The sequence below is a fragment of the Heterodontus francisci genome, chromosome 23 (genome assembly GCF_036365525.1).
Source record: "Heterodontus francisci isolate sHetFra1 chromosome 23, sHetFra1.hap1, whole genome shotgun sequence".
Classification (NCBI taxonomy): Eukaryota; Metazoa; Chordata; class Chondrichthyes; order Heterodontiformes; family Heterodontidae; genus Heterodontus; species Heterodontus francisci.
Genome location: NC_090393.1, coordinates 60,332,062 through 60,356,604, shown reverse-complemented (window position 1 = coordinate 60,356,604; position 24,543 = coordinate 60,332,062). Strand labels below are relative to the sequence as shown.

Genomic DNA, 24,543 nt, shown 5'->3' with positions numbered 1-24,543 from the left:
GTTCTTCTAGATGGGTAGAAGTTGTGGGTTTGGAATATGTTGTTGAAGGAGCCTTGGCGAGTTACTGCAGTACATCTTGTATGTGGTACACATTGCTGCCACTGTGCGTCAGTGGTAGAGGGCGTGAATGTTTAAGGTGGTGGATGGTGTGCCAATCAAACAGGGTGCTTTGTCCTGGATGGTGCTGAGCTTCTTGAGTGTTGTTGGAGCTGCACCCATCCACACAAGTGGAGAGTATTCCATCACACTCCTGACTTGTGCCTTGTAGATGGTGGACAGGCTTTGGGGGAGTCAGGAGATGAGGTACAATTCCCAGCCTCTGACCTGCTGTTGTAGCCACGGTATTTACATGGTTGGTCCAGTTATGTTTCTGATCAATGGTAACCCCCAGGATGTTGATGGTAGGAGATGTTAATTGTGTTTAATCATATGCAGGTGGAGGGTGTTAATTAGGGTCTTACCTGAGTATATACTTACTTACTGGAATGAGGGAAGGTTTGAGTGAGGAGCCGCATGTTTGTAATCGTTTTACTTTGTAAAATAAATGCAAGACTGAGTAAAGATTGGCTCCAGTATCATCCTTCAACAACAAGCTTTCTGGAGTGTAACATGGTTGCAGAGGATGTTTGTCTAAATGTGAAGTTTGGAAACTAAGAAAAACGTTTTCATGTAGAAAACTAAAATCCCAGTGGCTGTTGTGGAAAATGACAGAAAGCCAGTGTAAATTGTCAGGGTATGATTACCCACCTATGTTCTCTGAGTCTGAACTATATGACCAGTGGAAGAATGAAGTGAATATGTGGATATGGGTTATGTCCCTACCAAAGAGGAAACAAGGTGTTGTCACTTCCTACCAAAAATAAAATCAGAAGCAAGTCTTTTGTGAAGTGGATGCTCCCCAGTTGGATACTGATTGAAGGTTTGGATCTTCTGTTAAAATTCTTGCATGAAATATACAAGTATGATGACCTATTGAATGCGTATGAGAAATGATCAGACTTTGATAGCTTTCAGAAAACAGATGGTTATTCAACTGAAGAACATATCATGGACTTTAACAGACCGTATGGAAGATTGAGGGAATTCAATTTGGAGATCCCTGGTTCAGTGCTAGCATTTAAATTGCTACATTGCACTAGGGTGTCGCATATGGACAGACTCCTGGTTCTAACTGGGGTTCAGTTCTTGGAAAAAGACTCCCTGTTAGATCAGATGTCTGCTGCCCTAAAGAAATTCCTGGGTAAACAGTCATTTCCTGGAACCTTGGTAGAACAAAATGGGACATGCTGCAGTGACACAAAAAATGGAGGACTCAATGATTGCTATATCAAAATGGTCCAGATACTGAATGTAGGCATCAGTATAATGGAAAAGTTAAAGACAGGAGGAATGAGGATGAAAGCATCTTTAGCAGGTTTGGCTATTACAGCAGAAGACAGAATTGGAACAGCAATCATAGGAAATGAATCCCAGAAATGCCCAAGGAACAGTTAATAGGTGCTTCAGGTGTGACTCGAAGTATCATTATGCAATGAACTGCCCAAAGCAGAAGGGCAGAGTCCACGAAATAACACTTGACACAGAGAATTGTTGAGGCAGAAGAGGAAGATACTGATGAATCTGAACAAATTGTACTGGTTACAAGGAGTTGTAGTCCTGTGGTGAATGAGTTAGTTGCGGATTCATTCAACCGTGCTGTATTAGATAATGCTCGCACATCAACAATATGTGGAACAGATCAGCTACAATGTTACCTGGATATACTTAGTAGTGAGGATTGACGCAAGGTTAAGGAGTATGAAAGTACTACCAGCTTTAGGTTTGGTGATGCCAACTCATTGAAGTCAATAAAGAGAGTTCAAATTCCATGTAAAATAGCTGGAGAAAGCCACGTAATCAGTACTGATGTAGTCTCTAGTGAGATACCTTTTACTTATTGAGTAAACCTTCTATGAAAAAGGCAAAGATGAAACTTGATACAGAGCATGATAAGGCAATTGTTTTTGGAAAGTCAGTGAATTTGCAGTTTACCCAGTCAGGGCATTATTGTATCCTCTTAACAAAACCTGATGTTTCCAGTCAGAGTGTTAGAGAAGTATTAATGGCATCAGGTGATAAGAATCAGAGAGGAAAGGAAGCAAATTATTTTAAAGTTACACAGGAAATTTGCTCACCCTTCTTTTTAAAGATTAGAGACCCTGCTAAAGGATGCAGGTGTAATTGATGAAGAGTATACGAGGATAATAGAAGAGGTTAATGAAAAGTGTGAAATCTGTAAAAAGTATTGGAGGACGCTGTCACGTCCTATTGTAAGCCTTGCATCGGCATATGACTTTAGCGAGGTAGTTGCCGTCGATTTAAAGGTGTGGGACAAAGACAGAAATATTTGCATTCTACATTTTATAGACCTGGCAGCAAGATTTAGTCTTTCTACAATGATACATAACAAGGCCAAAAGGGTGATTATAGATAAAATCAGGGAGAAATGGATAGGGACTGGACTTGGAGCCCAGCTCAGTTTCACACTGATAATGGAGGGGAATTTGCCAATAATGGTTATGGTTATGAATATTATGTTATGAATACTGCAGCTGAAAGTCCTTTTGGCAATGGGCTCTGTGAAAGGAATCATGCAACGATCGATGAAATGCTGCATAACATCTTAGCTGACCAATCAAATTGCAAGTTAACAACTGCCCTGGGTGGTTCATGCAAAGAATTCACTTCAGATGGTTGGAGGATATAATCCCTATCAATTGGTTTATGGGCGGAATCCCAAATTGCCTTCTGTACTGTGTGACAGTCCTCCTGCTCTAGAAGGTATGACAATTAGTTAAATTTTTTCTGCACATTTGAATGCTTTACATCCAGGGAGACGGGCTTTCATCAAGGCTGAGGTCTCTGAGAAAATTCGCAGAGCTCTGAGGCATCGTATAAGGCCATCTGAGGTGGAGTTTAATTCAGGAGATTTGATATATTATAATAGAGAGGGTTATAGGGAATGAAAAGGCCCAGGTAAGGTAATAGGTCATGGTGATAAAACAGTAGTTATCAAGCATGGAAATCAAACTATTAATGTTCATTCCTCATGATTAATCAGGGCTGACTGCAAAATCTCAGAATCTGAGCAGCTGATAGAAGGAAACAAGGCTCCTTGTACCTCAGATGTTCATGTGTTTTGTGATGAGGATCCTGAGGAACAGAATACGGTAGATCAAGGGTTGGATAATGGTAATGTGAGTGATCACGATGTGCAGGACAGAGCTATCGCATCTACAGGCTAATGAGTACCTTGAGTAGGTACTCGGTGACGTATACTCCAGAGGGGTCTAATGAATGGAGGAATGTGACAATTGTGGGACAAGCAGGAAAATCTACTGCAAGTTTAAATATTGGTTGAATATCCAGGATGATGGCCAAGAAGTGGACTGGCAGATTGGGGTGAAAGACTGCAGAGTAAGAAAGCGCAGTGCAAGTTCTAATAGTGGGTCTGGAAGTGACTCTTGCATCAGGAAACTATCACGTGCTGGAGAAAGAGCCTCCGATAATGTGGGAGAGGGAGATCTTACAGTAGCAGTTCCGAAACACATCAAAGTTCTAGTAGAGGCCGTAGTTTGAATAGATTCCACAACGAAATGAAGGCTGAAGATCAGTCTCGCAATAGAACTAGAAGCAGAGGTCCTCATGACCATGAGGTTTTGGTGGCTGCCAATAAACTTGAGGATAAACTAATGAGAGGCAAAACAAAAGGAATTAGAGAATTGGAGAAAGTTTGGTGTTCATTCTGAGGTACCAGATAAGGGGCAGCCAGCCTTGTCACATTTGTACTAAAAAACTCCTTCCCGATGGGACTTATAAGGCTAAAGCAAAGCTAGTTGTGAGGAGGTTTAAAGAATGACTGGGTGATACAGATGTTAGAGTGGACTCTCCCACAGCTGGAAAAGCAATCTTAAAATATCCTTTTAGTTCTTTTGACCACATATTCATGGGAGTGTAGATCAATTGACATAAAAGCCGGGTTTCGGCAGTGTGATACTTCTCAGAGAGAATTGTTTCTGAAACCACCCAAAGAGGCAGCAGATACAGAAGGAAAAGTATGGAAACTGAACAAATGCATCTATGGCCTTAATGATGCTTCCAGGGTGTGGTATTTCTTGATGAGATCTGTTTTGTTGGAAATTGTTTGTGTTCAACTAAAAGCAAATCCTACAATGTTTTATTGGTATCATAAAGAGAAACTTTCAGACATCTTCATGATGCATGTTGATGATTTCTTACGGGGTACTCCTGCAGAATTTGAGAAATGTTATCAATAAGACTGGAGTAAAACTGGGAATCAGGCTTCTGGGGCTTTTAAATATATTGGTTTCGATATTAAGCAGAGTAGGTCTGGAATAACTTTAAATGAACAATACTATTTAGAGAGTGTTACTTCCATCCTGGTTAATTATGCTAGGTCATCACAGAAAGATGAGGTTATGTCTAAAGAAGGGACAGAGCAATTGCAAAGCTTGATTGGTCAATTATACTGGTTGTGCACTCAGACTAGACCTGATGCTAGTTTTGATGTGCTGGAGAAGTTGGGAATGTTTTAAGGGCAAATAGAACATAAAAAAATTTAATCTGCAGAAATGTGTACTTAAATTCCCATCCTTAGGTGACTCAAAGAATAGAAAACTAGCTATTTTTAGTGATGCTTCACTTGCTAATCTCGCTGATAGGTATTCGAGTGCAGCTGGTTTCGTAATATTTTTGATGAGTGAAAATGGGAAATGTTGTCCTATAGCTTGGATAGCTAAGAAAATAAAAAACGCTGTTAAAAAGTACTTTAGCTGCAGAAACACTAACTCTTGTACAGGCAGTGGATATGGGGTTCTACTTGTCAAATATTTTAGGTGAGATTCTGTACAAGAGGAGTAGTGAACATAAGATACCATTTGAATGTTATATAGATAATCTTTCCTTTTGAGGCAATGTACACTCTACAAAGCATAGAATTGAGAAAAAGGTTACAGATTGTCCTTGCGGGATTGAAGCAAATGCTGGAGAGAAAGGAAATGTCAAATTAAATAGATACATGCAAGTTATCAACTATCTGATTGTTTTATGACAATAAATTGTTAGGGGTGCTACAGGAGGGGCATCTCGCAATATGATGCTTTGTACAGAATATGGAATTTATTTTGATTTGTTTTGAAATGTTTGTGCATGTTAAACTCTAAAATTTGTTTAAAGAAAAAGAAGGGACTCTGTAAATTGTATTAAATCATATGCAGGTGGAGGGTGTTAATGAGGGGCTTACTTGAGTATAAGGAGACACTTACTGAAACTAGGGGAAGGTTTGAGTGAGGAGCTGCATGTTTGTAATCTTTTTACTTTGTAAAATATATGCAGGACTGAGTAAAGATTGGCTCCAACATCATCCTTCAACAACAAGCTTTCTGAAGTATAGCAAAAGATTCAGCAATGTTAATGCCATTGAATGTCAAGGGGAGATAGTTAGATTCTCTCTTGTTGGAGATGGTCATTGCCTGGCACTTGTGTGGCACAAATGCTACTTATCACTTATCAGCCCAAGCCTGAATATTGTCCAGGTCTTGCTGCGTGAGGGTACAGACTGCTTCTCTATCTGAGGAGCTGTGAATGGAACTGAACATTGTGCAATCATCAGCGAACATCCCCACTTCTGACCTTATGATGGAGGGAAGGTCACTGTTCAAGCAACTGAAGATGGTTGGGCCGAGGACACTACCCTGAGGAACTCCTGCAGTGATGACCTGGAGCTGAGATGACTGGCGTCCAACAACCACAACCATCTTTCTTTGTGCCAGGTATGATTCCAACCAGTGGAGAGCTTTTCCCTGATTCCCATTGACTTCAAATTTGCTAGGCCACCTTGATGCCACACCTGGAAAAATACTGCCTTAATGTCGAGGGCAGTCACTCTCACCTCACCTCTTGAGTTAAGCTCTTTGGTCCATGTTTGGTTGAAGGTTGTAATGAGGTCTGGAGTCCACTGGCCCTGGCAGAGCCCAAACTGAAGATCAGTGAGCAGGTTGTTGCTGAGTAAATGTCGCTTGACAGCACTGTCAACAACATTTTCCATCACTTTGCTGATGATCGAGAATAGACTGAGGGGGCGGTAACTGGCTGCATCGGATTTGTCCTGTTTTTTTGTGGACAGGACACACATGACCAATTTTCCACATTGTCAGGTGGATGCCAGTATTGTAGCTGTACTGAAACAGGTTGGCCATTGGCAGGGCTAGTTCTGGAGCACATGTCTACACTACTACAGTCAGGATGTTGTCAGGGCCCACAGCTTTTGCAGTATCCAGTGCCTTCAGCCGTTTCATGATATCACGTGGAATCGAATTGGCTGAAGAGTGGCATCTGTGATGCTGGGGACCTCAGGAGATGGCCGAGATGGCTCATCCACTCGACACTTCTGGCTGAAGATGGTTGCAAACGCTTCAGCCTCATCTTTTGCATTGATGTGCTGGCCCCCCCCATCATTGAGGATGGGGATATTGTTGGAGCCTCTTCCTCAGGTTAGCTGTCTAGTTGTCCACCAGCATTCATGCCTGGATGTGACAAGACTGCAGAGTTTTGATCTGATCCATTGGTTTTGGGGTTGCTGAGGTCTGTCCATAGCATGTTTAGCATGCTTTTAGTCCTGTGCTATAGCTTTCACCAGGTTGGTATCTCATTTTTAGGTATGCTTGATGCTGCTCCTGGCATGTTCTCCTGCACTCCTCATTAAATCATGGTTAATGCCCTGCAACGGGGGATATGCTGAGTTATGAGATTACAGATTGTGGTTGAATATAATTCTGCTGCTTCTGATGGCCCACAGCACCTCATGGATGCCCAGTTTTGAGCTGCTAGATCTGTTCTGAATCTATCCAATTTAGCACAGTGATAGTGCCACACAACACAATGGAGGGTAACCTCAGTGTGAAGATGGGACTTCATCTCCACAAGGACTGTGCGGTGGTCACTCCTACCAATACGGTCATGGACAGGTAGATTAATGAGGACGAGGTCAAGTAGGTTTATCCCACTTGTTGGTGTTCTCACCACCTTCAGTAATCTGCCAGCTCAGTCAGCAGTGGTGCTACCGAGCCACTCCTGGTGATGAGCACTGAGGTTCCGCAGTCAGATTACACTTTGTGCCCTTGCTACCCTCAGTGCTTCTTCCAAGTGGCATTCAACATGGAGAAGCACTGATTCATCAGCTGAGGGGGGAGGGTGGGTGGTAGGTGGTAATCAGCAGGAGGTTTCCTTGCCAGGAGACTTCATGGGGTCCGGAGTTAATCTTGAGGATTTCCAGAGCTTTTACCTCCCATAAGACAATAAGAACTAGGAGCAGGAGCCCATACCGCCCTTTGAGGCTGCTCCACCAATCAATAAGATCATGACAGATCTGATCTTGTCCTCAACTCCACTTTCCTCCCTGTTCCCCATAACCCTTGACTCCCCTATAATTCAAGAATCTGTCTATCTCAGCCTTGAATATATTCAATGAGTCAGTCTCCAAATCTCTCTAGGGTTCAGAATTCCCAAGATTCATGACCTTCTGAGAGAAGAAATTCCTCATCTCTGTTTTAAATGGGAGCCCCTTATTTTGAAACTGTGCCTCCTAGTTCTAGACTTCCCCATGATGGGAAACATCCTCTCAGCATCTACCATGTCAAGCCCCCTCAGAATCTTATATGTTTCAATAAGATCACCTCTCATTCTTCTAAACTGTAATGAATATAGGGCCAACCTGCTCACTCTTTTCTCATAGGACAACCCCTTCATCCCAGGAATCAGCCGAGTGAACCTTCTCTGAACTGCCTCCAATGCAAGTATATCCCTCCTTAAAAAAGGAGACCAAAGCTGTACGCAATACTCTAGGTGTGGTCTTACTAACGACCTGTACAGTTGTAGCAAAACTTCCCTACTCTTATACTACATCCCACTTGCAATAAAGGCTAACATTCCATTTGCCTTCCTTATTAGTTGCTCTACCTGCATGCTAACTTTTTGTATTTCATGGACATTTTCCCACATTATACGCTATGTGTCCATTTTTCCCTCTCACCTAACCTATCTATATCCCTTTGCAGACTTTGTGTCCTCTTCATAACTTGCTTTCCCACCTGTCTTTGTGTTGTCAGCAAATTTGGCTACAATACACTCAGTCCCTTCATCCAAGTCATTAATTTTGATTGTAAATAGTTGAGGCCCCAGCACTGATCCCTGTGGCACTCCACTAGTTACAGTTTTCCAACCTGAAAATGCCCCATTGATCCCAACTCTGTTTCCTGTTAGTTAGCCAATCCTCTATCCATGCTAATATATTACCCCCAAAACCATGAGCTCTTAGCTTGTGCAGTAACCTTATCAAATGCCTCTTGGAAATCTAAATATGTTAAAGCTACTGGTTCCCCTTTATGCACCCTGCTCATTATCTCCTCAAAGAACTCTAATAAATTTGTCAAACATGATTTTCCTTTCATAATACAATCAAGCAAAGACAACATGGTTTTACTGTTTTCTAAATGTTCTGCTACTACTTCCTTAATAAAGGATTCTAGTATTTTCCCAATGACAGATGTTAGGTTAACTGGCCTATAGTTTCCTGATTTCTGTTGCTTCTATTCTTGTATAGAGCGTTATATTTGCAGTTTTCCAGTCTGCTGGGACCTTTCCAGAATCTAGTGAATTTTGGAAGATTACAATCAATGCATCCACTATCTTTGCAGCCACTTCTTTTAAGAGCCCAGGACGCTGAGTGCAGGATCACCGATCTAGGATCCTGACTGTATACCACTGTGCTGCCATCTCTGGTGGGTCTATCCTGCCGGTGGGACAGGACATACCCAGGGATGGTGGTGGAGGAGTCTGGGATATTGGCTATAAGGTGTGACTTGGTGAGTATGCCTATGTCAGACTGTTATTTGACTAGTCTGGGACAGCTCTCCCAATTTTGACACAAGTCCCCAGATGTTAGTGAGAAGGACTTTGCAGGGTTGACTGAGCAGGGTGTGCCTTTGTTGCTCCCAGTGCCTAGGTTGATGGCAGGTACCCTCCCATCATTGAGGATGGGGAAGTTTGTGGAGCCTCCTCCTTCATTAATTGTTTAATTGCCCACGATCATGCATGTGGTAGGACTGCAAAGCTTCCATCTGATCTGTTGGTTGAGGGATCGTTTTGCTCTGTCTATCACATGCTGTTTCCACTGTCCAGCATACATGTCGTCCTGTGTATTCAGAGCTAGTATCCACACTTCAGATATTTGGAAAATAATGAACCCTGGACATGAACATTTTTAAGGTGGATTAAGCCCCAGTGTAATTCTGGACAAAGTGACAGAAAAGCATGTATCATACAGCTGCCCAAATATGGGCAGTGTATTCAAATACTATGCAAATGACAGATGTCATGCTATTCTTCCATAGTGCATTGCATTGCATTGCTACTGGCAGTGGGAGTGGGGGGTGGGACAGGGGTGGGGAGGACGTATGTCAAATCTTAGGGTCGAAAGAGCCAATGCAATCAGCCAAGGAGTTTATGCAGAAAATACAATACTTCCAATCCAGCCAGAACAGCTGGCTTGATCTCTGCCACCTCCTTTCAACAAGGATCCTGTAGCAGGAAATACTTTCCACTTAACAGAAAGTTACCAAGCACAGTGAAAGTGGCTCATGTTCACCAGAGTTATTAGCTTCAGTCACCAGAGGAATAGAGTTAGGAATTGTTCAACTCTCCACAGAAATGCAACAACTCACTCTCTCCCAGGGTGAAAATACATTCTCACACTGTCCCCATTGTGATATTACACACTCTCTGTCCCATGATGATATTACACTCACAATCTTCTGTCCCCGTGGTGATATTACACTCTCTCACTGTCCCCATGATGATATTACACACACTCCCTCTCTCCTCTGTCTCAATGTGATATTAGCCACTACAACACTGTCGCATAGTGCTATTACACACTCTCTCTCCCTCTCTGTTCCATGGTGATATTACACTCTCTCACTGTCCCCATGGTGATATTCCACTCTCTCGCTGTCCCCATGGTGATATTAAACTCTCTCGCTGTCCCCATGGTGATATTACACGCTCTCGCTGTCCCCATGGTGATGTTAAACTCTCTCGCTGTCCCCATCGTGATATTACATTCTCTTGCTGTCCCCATGGTGATATTAAACTCTCTCGCTGTCCCCATGGTGATATTACACGCTCTCGCTGTCCCCATGGTGATGTTACACGCTCTCGCTCTCCCCATGGTGATATTACACGCTCTCGCTGTCCCCATGGTGATGTTACACGCTCTCGCTCTCCCCATGGTGATATTACACGCTCTCGCTGTCCCCATGGTGATGTTACACGCTCTCGCTCTCCCCATGGTGATATTACACGCTCTCGCTGTCCCCATGGTGATGTTACACGCTCTCGCTCTCCCCATGGTGATATTACACGCTCTCGCTCTCCCCATGGTGATATTACACGCTCTCACTGTCCCCATGGTGATGTTACACACTCTCGCTGTCCCCATGGTGATATTACACGCTCTCGCTGTCCCCATGGTGATGTTACACACTCTCGCTGTCCCCATCGTGATATTACATTCTCTCGCTGTCCCCGTGGTGATATTACACTCTCTCGCTGTCCCCATGGTGATACTACACGCTCTCGCTGTCCCCATGGTGATGTTACACGCTCTCGCTGTCCCCATGGTGATACTACACGTTCTCGCTGTCCCCATGGTGATATTACACTCTCTCGCTGTCCCCATGGTGATACTACACGCTCTCGCTCTCCCCATGGTGATATTACACTCTCTCGCTGTCCCCATGGTGATACTACACGTTCTCGCTGTCCCCATGGTGATATTACACGCTCTCGCTGTCCCCATGGTGATATTACACGTTCTCGCTGTCCCCATGGTGATATTACACGCTCTCGCTGTCCCCATGGTGATATTACACGCTCTCGCTGTCCCCATGGTAATATTACACGCTCTCGCTGTCCCCATGGTGATATTACATGCTCTCGCCGTCCCCATGGTGATATTACATGTTCTCGCTCTCCCCATGGTAATATTAAACTCTCTCACTGTCCCCATGGTGATACTACATGCTCTCGCTGTCCCCATGGTGATATTACACTCTCTCGCTGTCCCCATGGTGATATTACATTCTCTCGCTGTCCCCGTGGTGATATTACACTCTCTCGCTGTCCCCATGGTGATATTACATTCTCTCGCTGTCCCCGTGGTGATATTACACTCTCTCGCTGTCCCCATGGTGATACTACACGCTCTCGCTGTCCCCATGGTGATGTTACATGCTCTCGCTGTCCCCATGGTGATATTACACTCTCTCGTTGTCCCCATGGTGATACTACACACTCTCATTGTCCCCATGGTGATATTACACGCTCTAGCTGTCCCCATGGTGATATTACACTCTCTCGTTGTCCCCATGGTGATATTACACGCTCTAGCTGTCCCCATGGTGATATTACACTCTCTCGTTGTCCCCATGGTGATATTACACACTCTCGCTGTCCCCATGGTAATATTATATGCTCTCGCTGTCCCCATGGTGATATTACATGCTCTCGCCGTCCCCATGGTGATATTACATGCTCTCGCTGTCCCCATGGTGATATTACACGTTCTCGCTGTCCCCATGGTGATATTAAATTCTCTCACTGTCCCCATGGTGATACTACATGCTCTTGCTGTCCCCATGGTGATATTACACTCTCTCGCTGTCCCCATGGTGATACTAGATGCTCTCGCTATCCCCATGGTGATATTGCACTCTCTCTCTGTCCCCATGGTGATATTACACTCTCTCGCTGTCCCCATGGTGATATTACACTCTCTCTCTCACTGTCTCATGTTGATATTACAATCTCTCTCATTATCTCATGTTGATATGACAATCTCTCTCTCATTATCTCATGTTGATATTACACTCTCTCTCTCTCTCCCTGTCTCATGTTGATATTACACTCTCTCTCTCTCTTACTGTCTCATTTTGATATTACACCCTCTCTCTCACTGTCTCATTTTGATATGACACTCTCTCTCTCACTGTCTCATTTTGATATTACACCCTCTCTCTCACTGTCTCATTTTGATATGACACTCTCTCTCTCACTGTCTCATGTTGATATTACATTCTCTCTCTCACTGTCTCATGTTGATATTACAGTCTCTCTCTCTCTTACTGTCTCATTTTGATATTACACCCTCTCTCTCACTGTCTCATTTTGATATGACACTCTCTCTCTCACTGTCTCATTTTGATATGACACTCTCTCTCTCACTGTCTCATTTTGATATTACACCCTCTCTCTCACTGTCTCATTTTGATATGACACTCTCTCTCTCACTGTCTCATGTTGATATTACATTCTCTCTCTCACTGTCTCATGTTGATATTACAGTCTCTCTCTCACTGTCTCATTTTGATATTACACTCTCTCTCTCACTGTCTCATGTTGATATTACACTCTCTCTCTCACTGTCTCATGTTGATATTACACTCTCTCTCTCACTGTCTCATTTTGATATGACACTCTCTCTCTCACTGTCTCATGTTGATATTACAGTCTCTCTCTCTCTGTCTCATGTTGATATTACACTCTCTCTCTCACTGTCTCATGTTGATATTACAGTCTCTCTCTCCCTGTCTCATGTTGATATTACACTCTCTCTCTCACTGTCTCATGTTGATATTACAGTCTCTCTCTCTCTGTCTCATGTTGATATTACACTCTCTCTCTCGCTGTCTCATGTTGATATTACAGTCTCTCTCTCTCTGTCTCATGTTGATATTACACTCTCTCTCTCTTACTGTCTCATTTTGATATTACAGTCTCTCTCTCACTGTCTCATGTTGATATTACAGTCTCTCTCTCTCTGTCTCATGTTGATATTACACTCTCTCTCTCACTGTCTCATGTTGATATTACATTCTCTCTCTCCCTGTCTCATGTTGATATTACACTCTCTCTCTCTTACTGTCTCATTTTGATATTACAGTCTCTCTCTCACTGTCTCATGTTGATATTACAGTCTCTCTCTCTCTGTCTCATGTTGATATTACTGTCTCTCTCTCTCTGTCTCATGTTGATATTACACTCTCTCTCTCTTCCTGTCTCATGTTGATATTACACTCTCTCTCTCTCCCTGTCTCATGTTGATATTACACTCTCTCTCTCTCCCTGTCTCATGTTGATATTACACTCTCTCTCTCTTACTGTCTCATTTTGATATTACAGTCTCTCTCTCCCTGTCTCATGTTGATATTACACTCTCTCTCTCTTACTGTCTCATTTTGATATTACAGTCTCTCTCTCCCTGTCTCATGTTGATATTACACTCTCTCTCTCTTACTGTCTCATGTTGATATTACTGTCTCTCTCTCTCTGTCTCATGTTGATATTACACTCTCTCTCTCTTCCTGTCTCATGTTGATATTACACTCTCTCTCTCTCCCTGTCTCATGTTGATATTACACTCTCTCTCTCTCCCTGTCTCATGTTGATATTACACTCTCTCTCTCTTACTGTCTCATTTTGATATTACAGTCTCTCTCTCACTGTCTCATGTTGATATTACACTCTCTCTCTCTCTGTCTCATGTTGATATTACATTCTCTCTCTCTCCCTGTCTCATGTTGATATTACACTCTCTCTCTCTCACTGTCTCATGGTGATGTTATACTCTCAGTATTACACCTTTCCATCATCACACACCTGGTAAATTAGGTAGAAGCCTTCTTACCGGCCACCATATCATGCTCCTGCCAGCGAGGAAGAATCCTCCGACTGTGCCCCGGTTACTCCTTACCATTGCCTGTGGAAACAACAACAGGAGTATTACTGTGATTATAACACACATTGTGTCTCCCCCGATATTATCTCAGGCCTTAAGGATCGTCCTGAAGTCAGCTGGAAGCAAAGTTTAATTTCCAGGACACTGTTGTCAGAAACCCAGGAGAAAATTTTTTGAGACCTTTTGAACATTTGAAAAATAATGAAGAAAACAATTTTTTTTACCAAAGCAAAATACTGCAGATGCTGTACGTCTGAAATAAAATAAGAAAATGCTGAAAATACTCAGCAGGTCTGCAGCATCTGTGGGGTGAGAAACAGAGTTACCGTTTCAGGTTTTTCATCAGAATTGGAAAAAGCCAAGAAATGTGACAGTTTGAAAGCAAATTTAGAGGCAGATAAAGTGGAGAGAGGAGATAAGAACGAAAGGGAAGGTCTGTGATAGGATGGTACACAGGAGTGATTAAATTTCAACCTGAAGTTGCAACTTTTATTCATGTTTTGTTACTTCTGGACTCGACGATTCCAATCCTGTCCTGGCGAGCCTCCCACCTGGCACCGGCGGTAAATTTGAGCTTATCAAAAACTCTGCCGCCCTTATCCTAATTCACACCAAGTCCTGTTCACCCATCACCCCTGTGCTCACTGACCTACAGTGGTTCCAGGTCCGGCAATGCCGCAGTTTAAAATTCTCATCCTTGTTTTCAGCTCCCTCTATGGCCCCAGCCTTCCCCATCACTGTAACTTCCTCCAGCCCTATAACCCTCTAAGATCTCTGCGGACATCTAGTTCTGGTCTCTTACAAAGAACAAAGAACAGTACAGCACAGGAACAGGCCATTCGGCCCTCCAAGCCTGGGCCGATCTTGATGCCTGCCTAAACTAAAACCTTCTGCACTTCCGGAGTCCGTATCCCTCTATTCCCATCCTATTTATGTATTTGTCAAGATGCCTCTTAAACGTCTCTATGGTACCTGCTTCCACCACCTCCCCCGGCAACAAGTTCCAGGCACTCACCACCCTCTGTGTAAAGAACGTGCCTCGCACATCCCCTCTAAACTTTGCCCCTCTCACCTTAAACCTATGTCCCCTAGTAACTGACTCTTCCACCCTGGAAAAAAGCTTCTGACTATCCACTCTGTCCATGCCGCTTATAACTTTGTAAACCTCTATCATGTCGCCCCTCCACCTCCGTCGTTCCAATGAAAACAATCCGAGTTTATCCAACTTCTCCTCATAGCTAATGCCCTCCAGACCAGGCAACATCCTGGTAAACCTCCTCTGTACCTTCTCCAAAGCCTCCACGTCCTTCTGGTAGTGTGGCGACCAGAATTGCATGCAATATTCTAAGTGTGGCCTAACTAAAGTTCTGTACAGCTACAGCATGACTTGCCTATTTTTATACTCTATGCCCCGACCGATGAAGGCAAGCATGCCGTATGCCTTCTTGACTACCTTATCCACCTGCGTTGCCACTTTCAGTGACCTGTGGACCTGTACGTCCAGATCTCTCTACCTGTCAATACTGCCATTTACTGTATACCTCCCACCTGTATTAGACCTTCCAAAATGCATTACCTCACATTTATCCAGATTAAACTCCATCTGCCATTTCTCCGCCCAAGTCTCCAACCGATCTATATCCTGCTGTATCCTCTGACAATCCTCATCACTGTCCGCAACTCCACTAACCTTTGTGTCGTCCGCAAACTTACTAATCAGACCAGCTACATTTTCCTCTAAATCATTTATAAATACTACAAACAGCAAAGGTCCCAGCACTGATCCCTGCGGAACACCACTAGTCACATCCCTCCATTCAGAAAAGTACCCTTCCACTGCTACCCTCTGTCTTCTATGTCACAGCCAGTTCTGTATCCATCTTGCCAGCTCCCCTCTGATCCCATGTGACTTCACCTTTTGTACCAGTCTGCCATGAGGGACCTTGTCAAAGGCTTCACTGAAGTCCATATAGATAACATCCACTGCCCTTCCCTCATCAATCATCTTCGTCACTTCCTCAAAAAACTCAATCAAATTAGTGAGACACGACCTCCCCTTCACAAAACCATGCTTTCTCTTGCTAATTAGTTTGTTTGTTTCCAAATGGGAGTAAATCCTGTCCCGAAGAATCCTCTCTAATAATTTCCCTACCACTGACGTAAGGCTCACCGGCCTATAATTTCCTGGATTATCCTTGCTACCCTTCTTAAACAAAGGAACAACATTGGCTATTCTCCAGTCCTCTGGGACCTCACCTGTAGCCAATGAGGATGCAAAGATTTCTGTCAAGGCCCCAGCAATTTATTCCCTTGCCTCCCTCAGTATTCTGGGGTAGATCCCATCAGGCCCTGGGGACTTATCTACCTTAATGCTTTGCAAGACACCCAACACCTCCTCCTTTTTGATAATGAGATGACTGAGACTATCTACACTCCCTTCCCTAGGCTCATCGTCCACCAAGTCCTTCTCCTTGGTGAATACTGATGCAAAGTACTCATTTAGTACCTCGCCCATTTCCTCTGGCTCCACACGTAGATTCCCTTCTCTGTCCTTGAGTGGGCTAACCCTTTCCCCAGTTACCCTCTTGCTCTTTATATACGCATCCTCAATTTTCATCGCTCCACTATTGGCAGCCGTGCCTTCAACTTTCTAGGTCCTAATTCCCTCCCTAAACCTTTCCGTCTCTTTATCCTCCTCTCAGACCGTCCTTTAAACCTACCTCTTTGATCAAGCTTTTGGTCACCTGTCCTAATATCTTCTTACCTGGCTTGGTGTCAAATCTTGTTTGATGACGCTTTATAAAAATACGCTATTTCAAAGCAAGCTATTGTTTGCCTCAACGTCCTTTGTTGATGAGCCATTCCACAACTTTACTTCTGATTTGCTGAAAAAGCTTTCCTTTTTACTTCTACTTTTTCATTGCCAACTACAGACTGGTCCTGGCACTGGTCCTAGTTCCTGGGACCTCTCCCTGCCCCACTCCTTGGTGTTTTTAATAACTAGATGATGAATGAGGAAGTGTTTGAATGTTGTGGCTTTTATTGTCCCAGTGACCGTGTTGGTACACGGGTACCTCCAGAACTAAAACCACAATGAAAATGCCTTTTGAAGTTATCTGGTTCAATGTTGTCCTTGGGTCACATTCGTCGACTGACTTTCTATGGAGTTAACAGGTCGCTGGAGCAGACAGAATAATTGGGTTCAAGAAACAATTCAGCAGAGAAGGAATTGAGGGTTCAGGTGAAGGCCGGTCAGTGGATTCTATCTCTGGAAAAGGGACATCTTGCTTAGGTCCATGTTATCCCCTGTGGAATGCCTTTGATCACCTGACGGATTTAGAGAGGATGTTTCCAGAGTATTTTCTTCACTTCTTGGCCCTGTGTTACTCTCTGTTTGTTTGCTTTTCCCAGGTGATTTCATGGCTGAGGGTCGGGTGCAGGGGTAGGTGGGGGATGGGTGGTGGGTCAGGGAAGGAGGGTGAGTGCAGCAAGCTTGCTGGGCCAGCTGTTCTTTCCCTTCTGTTCAGAATGTGTGCTCCAGGCAAAGTGCCTCGCCCACAGGAAACGTATATCTAGAAACCATGGATCCATTCACCAGGATGAGAAGCTGTGGACAACGTCCCTGTGATTTCCTGAGAAGCGCAGGCAGTAGGCTCTGCTCCACTCCTGGTATACATCTTCCTGAAACGTAGCCTAATATCTGAATCAGTGTCCTGGGCAATATACGGTATATAGTCGATCAAATCTTTAGCAACCAATAATACTTTACAAGTGAGCGCCTCGAGGTTCTATCTCCCATGTGTACAATGGAGGTAGTGTGAAGTCACTATGATTGGCCCCAGCACCAAGGGTTAGAGAAAGTGAAAATGGACAGGCCTCTAGCTCCTGATTCCCAGCCAGAAACCCCTCCTGGAAGTATGTGCGCCGAGATACTGGGTGACAATGAGATCGGGCTTGGCCTTGATGTGCCCTGTGAGCAAGTAGCCCATTATCCCTCACTGTCAAGAGGGTGCATTAGTAAAGAGCGAACTTCAGGAGAGGACTGGAGAAAATTGGAGACAAAAGAAAAACCTGACAAGTAAGCATGAGATGAGTAGATCCTTGGGGGAGTCTGGTGATCGTTGTATACTGTGGTTAGATTCAATATTGCCTGAATACAGCTGAGGCCAAAAGAGAAATATAGAAGTGTAAGACTTTAGAAAAAACAGTTGAGTTGAAATGGCCATTTTGAGCTGTATCTGATGTCTGATTGGTTTTTTTTACACTCAGCTCCTGTGATGTAGAAATTACTCCATTGTCACCTAGGCAACCAGTGAATGAATTTATGGTCAATGATGATCTAAAAAGCCTGCACAAGTCAGAACACCTCTAATTACTTGAAGAAAACACAAAGTCAAAGAAATAAATCTAATAGTACATTAAATGTGTTTCTCAATAGAATGGCCTTGAGCTACATTGGAAAATCTGTATTCATCCCATACTGGATGAGCAGAAATTTCCTCCAACTAAATATTGGGAAGATTGAAGCCATTGTTTTCAGTCCTCGCCACAAACTCCGTTCTCTGGACACTGACTCCATCCCTCTCCCTGCTACTTTCTGAGTCTGAACTTGGCATACTATTTGACCCTGAGGTGAGCTGCTGACCTCATATCCTCTCCATCACCAAGACTGCCTACTTCCATTTCCCAAACTCGCCCCCGTCTCAGCTCATCTACTGGTGAAACTCTAATCCATGCCTTTGTTACCTCCAGACTGTCAAGTAGGCACAGGAGTAAGGAGCCAACTTTAGGAGAGGACTCGAGAAAATTGGAGAGAAAAATTACAAGGCTCTCGTGACCAGCCTCCCATCTCCCACCATCCAAAAAATTGCTGCCCTTGTACTAACTCAAAACAAGTCCTGTTCATACATCACCCCTGTGCTCACTGATCTACATTTGCTCCTGTTCCGGCAATGCCTTGATCTTAAAATTCTCATCCTTGTTTTCAACTCCCTCCATGGCCTAGCCCCTCCCTATCTCTGTAATCTCCTCCAGCCCACAATCCTCCAAGATATCAGTGCTCCTCTAATTCTGGCCTCGTGATCATCCTTGATTTTAATCTCTCCATGCCTTCAGTTACTGAGGCCCCCAAGCTCTGGAATTCCCTCCCTACACCTCTCCACTTCTCGACCTTGCTTTCCTCCTTTAACACACTCCTTAAAACCTATCTCTTTGACCAAGCTATCTTCTTATGTGGCTCAAACTCAAATCCTGTGAAGCACCTTGTTGTTTATGTCGATATATATATATATATTTCTGAATAAATATTTGAACTGCAGAGTGGCTGTCTGAGATGGAGGTTTATGTGGTTGATAAGCAATCATGATAAGGCTAGTTGGCTTGTGAACTCTGTCCCTCCTCAGACCATACACAATTTACCCTTTCAAGGACTGAGATGGCCAACCTGCTGTGTAAGTATTCCCTAATCCCCAAAAGAAAACTCCAGGATATTAACCCATCAGCACACCTCTGTTCTCTACTAACCACAACCCCCAGTGTTCTCTACCTAGCAGTGCAGCCTTTAATGTTTCTGGAGTAATGAATTATGTCCGTCCATCCCAACAGTCTCCGATCCCAATTCCAAGCAGATTCCTTCAGATACTTCTTGAAGGAGTTAATTCACACGGCATCAACTACTTAAGTCTGTCTCACATCCACCTCTCTGGTGAAATAATTGCACTTGAGATTGGTGAATTTTAAAGCTGCATTTATTGTCCGTTGTTAAATAGCTGGCCAACATTTCCATCATCTACAAAAGCCTCGGGGCACTGGGGCAGAGGTAATCTTTGAAATCCAAACAAAAATAGTTAACAAGATTGTAATCAGACTTGCACAGCTCAACCTAAATCCCAGAATCATCATGGAGGCCTGGAGGTGGAGATTTTCACCAAGTGTAACTGGGAGATACTTACTTACCTGACTTCTATCCTGCATGACCTACAGAGGCTCCCAGTCCACCAATGCCTCTATATTAAAATTCTCACCCTGGTGTTCAAATTCCTCCATGGCCTTGCCCCTCTTTATCTCTGTAACATCCTCAAGCCCCACAGCCTTCCAAGATATCTGCACCCCTCCAATTCTGGCCTCTTGTGCATCTACTTCCTTTGCTGCATGGTGGCCATGTCTTCACCTGCCGAGGCCCTAAGAACTGGAATTCCCGACCTAATCCTCTCCACCTCTCTCGTCTCCTTTAATATACTCTGTAAAACCTACCTCTTCCATCAACCCTTTGCTCACCTGTCCTAATGTCTTCTTATCTGACTGAGTGCCAATTATTTTTGTTTGATTACGCTCCTGAGAAATGCCTTGAGACGTTTTACTCCATTAACTGGTGCAACAGAAGGTTAGGTTGTTGCATGTAATAGTACTGGGAGAAGATTGACAGGTAGGATCTATCTAAAGAGCTACCCTTGCCTCTGATGTCTCTTAAAAAAGTTACAAAAATGTTTGAACTCCAACCCTAGATTTACAATCACGAGGGCGGGACTGAGAACTTCTTTCAGCCCCTGTGCAGGTAAGTTATAAAACAATTAAAAATATGGATCAATATAAATCACAGACCACATTTGTTTTATTAATCTTTGTCAGCAATAATTCATCACTGAACATTTGCCAACTCTCCTGTTTCAACTTGTTTGTTTGTTTATCCAATGTCTGTTTTATTTAAGCAATAAAGAAAATTAAAGAGGCAGTGTCACCTGACAAATTTCCTCCCAAGGACATTTAGGCCAGTAAACAGAGGTGACACTAATGGAGCTGACAACAGTGCCAGTGCCACAGATCCTGTCAGAGTTTGTTTTAAAAATGAAGGCTGAAAGGAGCTGAAGGCTAGGCACAGTGCAACAGCCACCTGTGGTATTATAGCAGAGATGGCATTCAGCCCTCACACAGGGTGGACCTTCAGACCAATGCCAAGCCGCTGTGGGAAGGCTCCGAGTCGAGGCCTAGCACTTTCTCACCGGACAGGGGAACACTCGACGGAGAAACATCCCAGTGTGTTCCTGTACACCTCATGTCATTTCTCTGAAAGTGAAGGGCCTTCCCCATTGGCTCAGGGGTTAAAATGCACAGCCTGGTACTGTTAAACAACGGGTTCCTGTCTCGACCCCGATCCTGCAGTCAACTCGCTGCACTTAGCTGGGAGTTGGGTGGAATGGAGGGCGGCCTGGGCGATCCTGGGCTAGTGAGATGAAGCATTCCTAGTCATTCTCTAGAGACCGTTGCCGGTCATCAGTAATTTCAAGGTAATTGGTAAAAGAACCAGAGGCGACATGGGGGGAAAAAATCTTGAGTAGCAAAGTGTTATATCTGGAATGAGGGAGGGGGGAGGGAGGGGGGAGGGTGGGGGAGGAGGTGGAGGGACCTTGTGTGCAATTTGGCTGTGGAGCATTTTGGGATGTCTTGAAGCCATGAAAGGCACTATATAAATGAAAGTTTACTCTTTCTTTGAATTTAACGTGTGTGTTGTCAGGACATGAGATAGTGAGTGGAGGGAGGGAGTGGGTGAGGGGGGGGGGGGGGCGGTGCGGGGTTAGGGAGTGGGGGGGGGGGGGGGCGCTCCTGTGACTGACACTTGACTGCTTTCACATGGAACCCAGGTGTGACTGTGAACCTCATCCTCTCCAGCCAGGACATCTCCAGTAGCAAATCACCTCTGAGCTCCTCTTTACATCTGAAAAAGACTCCGGAGACAAGAAAATTGACCAAAAGGCGCCAATAAATTGTTCCAGGGCTGTTACTGATAACTGACTGGCACCAATGGTAATAAAAACAGGAGCAAAAAGGGTGCATGAAGAATCAATGGAAATTCAGATATCAGGCTGCTTCTATTTAAGGAAACATTCAATAATAAAGCCAGCAAGAAAAAGTTCTATCCAGAGCAAAATAAAAGTGGCATTAAATATAGATTGACTATCATTTCCATTCAGTTATAACGTTTGTAGGGCGGGGAACACTTGTTCCTTAGTGAAAAGACGCCCGTCCCATTCGCAAAGTATGTTGCATTCTGTCCCGAGTTCTGCCGCTTTAACTCACCCAGATCCCCACAGCCAAAACCACCAAGAAGTAGATGACAATGACCGAGATGTCCGCCGGATTGTTCACCGCTCTGTGGCTGTTGTCGGCAGCGGGGGTGCTGAGGGGTCCCGGGGTGACGGTTGCCATACTTCATAGGCTCTTCTAACACACACACACACGCACTGGGAGCTGCAGCTTCTATTAGCTCGGCAGCCAAGGTGCGGGTGTTTTTCTTACCTCTGTTAATCATAAAACCAGGAAATACAAGTCTTTGTGCAATAGCGGAAATTTATTTCTCTGCCACAAGTGCGACTTTGCCCCAATCAGGAATATCAGTAATAGCCCAAAATATCATGCAATTATGAGCAATCTCCAGCTCTGGCTGAATGGGTAGCATTCTCACTCTGAGTGAGAAGGTTGTGGGTTCAAGTGGCACACCAGAGACCCCAGCACACAAATCTGGGCTGATAGACCAGTGCAGTACTGCGGGAGTGCTGCACTGTCAGAGGTGCTGTCTTTCAGATGAAATGTTAAACTGTCTGCCCTCTCATGACCCCAAGGCACAATTTGAAGAAGAGCAGGGGAGCTTTTCCCAGCCAATATTTATCCCGCATCCCCCAACATCACAGAAACAGGTTATCGAGCACATTGCTGTTTGTGGGACCTTGTGTGTAATTTGGCTGTGGAGCATTTTGGGATGTCTTGAAGCCATGAAAGGCGCTATATGAATGAAAGTTTACTCTTAACATGGGCGTGCTGTCAGGACATGAGATAGTGAGTGAATTCCCAACTGTGTCTTTATCTCAGTTATACTCCCACTCTCCTGCCCAAACAAAGCTGCTTCTGGTGCACGACGGGCGGTATAACTCAGGTGACAGATCTCCATCTAAATTTCCACCAGCAGCTGTCTGACACCAGTTGGGATTTGCGCGTCCTGCAGTATAGCTCCAGCTGAGTGCAAAGCCCAGTAGATTAACTGGACTTCCTAAGAACTTTCACCCTCTGTCCCCCAGCCCTGTGCCCAGGGAATGGAGCCCATCAGACATGAACAGAGCTCCATTGGGCTCATGCACAGCCAGCAGTATAACCCCAATCCACCGGCTACACTTCGCAGTATAACTGCAGCTGCGGAATCTAGATTTTTGAGTTTAATAACACAGGACTGGCTTGGCTGACTTTTAATAACCTTTCTCGAAATCCAAAGCTCTGCAGCCAAATCCTAACTCGCAGCAAGTCCTGTCCACCCATCACTCCTGTGCTCGCTGGCTGACACTGGCTCCAATTCGACCGACGCCTCGATTTTACAATTCTCGTCCTCGTGTTCAAATCCCTTCGTGGCCTGGCCCCTCCCTATCTTTGTAACCTCCTCAAGCCCCACAACCCTCCAAGATATCTGCATTCCTCCAATTCTGGTCTCTTCTGCATCCTCCACTCCCATTGGTGGCCCTGCTGTCAGATGCCTGGGCCCTAAGCTCGGGAATTACCTCCCCGGCTCTCTGCCTCTCTCTCCTCCTTTAAGACTCTCATTAAACCCCACGTTGTTGAAGAAAACATCCCACCTAATATCTCCTTCTTTGGTTTGGTGTCAATTATTTTTCTGATTTTTTTTTTCATTCATGGATGTAGGCGTCGTTGGCTAGGCCAGCATTTATTGCTCATCCTTAATTGCCCTTGAGAAAGTGGAGGTGAGCTGCCACCTTGAATTGCTGTAATATTTGTGGTGTAGATGCACCCACAGTGCTGTTAGGAAGGGAGTTCCAGGATTTTGACCCAGTGACTGTGAAGGAACAGCGATATAGTTCCAAGTCAGGATGGTGTGTGACTTGGAAGGTGCTGTCTAAGGAGCCTTGGTGAGTTGCTGCAGTGCATCGTGTAGATGGTACACACTGCTGCCACTGTGCGTCAGTGATGAATGGGGTGCTGATCAGGCGGGTTGCTTTGTCCAGACTTTGCATTTGACCTATGCCCAATAGATTGAAAGCTGTACTCAGCTAAACAATTAAGAATAACACAAATGGAACTCTATCTTAATTATTTATGTATTTGTTGATTTAATATTGGTTACAACATTTCAGTTAGCGTTGATTAATAGTGATGCTTCATATAAAAATAAATGGTGAGAATCTGGTGACAGCAGCCAAGCTAATGAAGAAGAGATTGCAAATACCATCAAACCCATTCGATCAACAGTTGACCTTATCATAGACTCCAGCAATCTAGCCTGAGGGAAAGGATCATATTTTCTTGCATGTCAATGACAACGCTTTGAAGAGTTCTTCATTGGCTGTGAAACATTTTGAGATGACCTCAGGTCACGAATGGCTCTTCTGGTGTGTTTCTGACTGGATCAGCTGCAGGAGGTTTACAGTGCTCCGTGCTACTAAACTGCATAGCTTTAGCTCCGTTATCTTCAGCAGTGATCCTGCAACAGTCAGCGGTCCCTAAGTGTAGGCTCTTTTCTAAGTTCTCTGGCCCTGAGGAAGTGGGATGTAACTTCTTACATAGAATTTCATACATAAAATCGACAATGCAGAGCTAAGCCAGTCGGCCGAACGGATCTATGCCAGTGTCTGTACTCCGCATGAGCCTCATTTTGCTCTAATTACCTCTTCCCACCTTGACCCCATATTCCTCTA

General features: G+C 44.3%; 1 protein-coding gene across 1 annotated transcript in view; it reads right to left on the bottom strand.

Moving 5' to 3' along the window:
* slc5a1 (solute carrier family 5 member 1) overlaps window positions 1–22,130 on the bottom strand; it is a 153,827-nt gene extending 131,697 nt beyond the window's left edge. Inside the window, exons 1-2 of the mRNA XM_068055377.1 lie at window positions 21,926–22,130; window positions 13,802–13,873 (exon numbers count right to left, since the gene is read on the bottom strand). Of these exons, the coding sequence (XP_067911478.1) occupies window positions 13,802–13,873; window positions 21,926–22,054 (201 nt within the window). The 5' untranslated portion in view covers window positions 22,055–22,130. The remainder of the gene's footprint in view (window positions 1–13,801; window positions 13,874–21,925) is intronic.
* Between the last annotated feature and the right edge of the window lie 2,413 nt (window positions 22,131–24,543).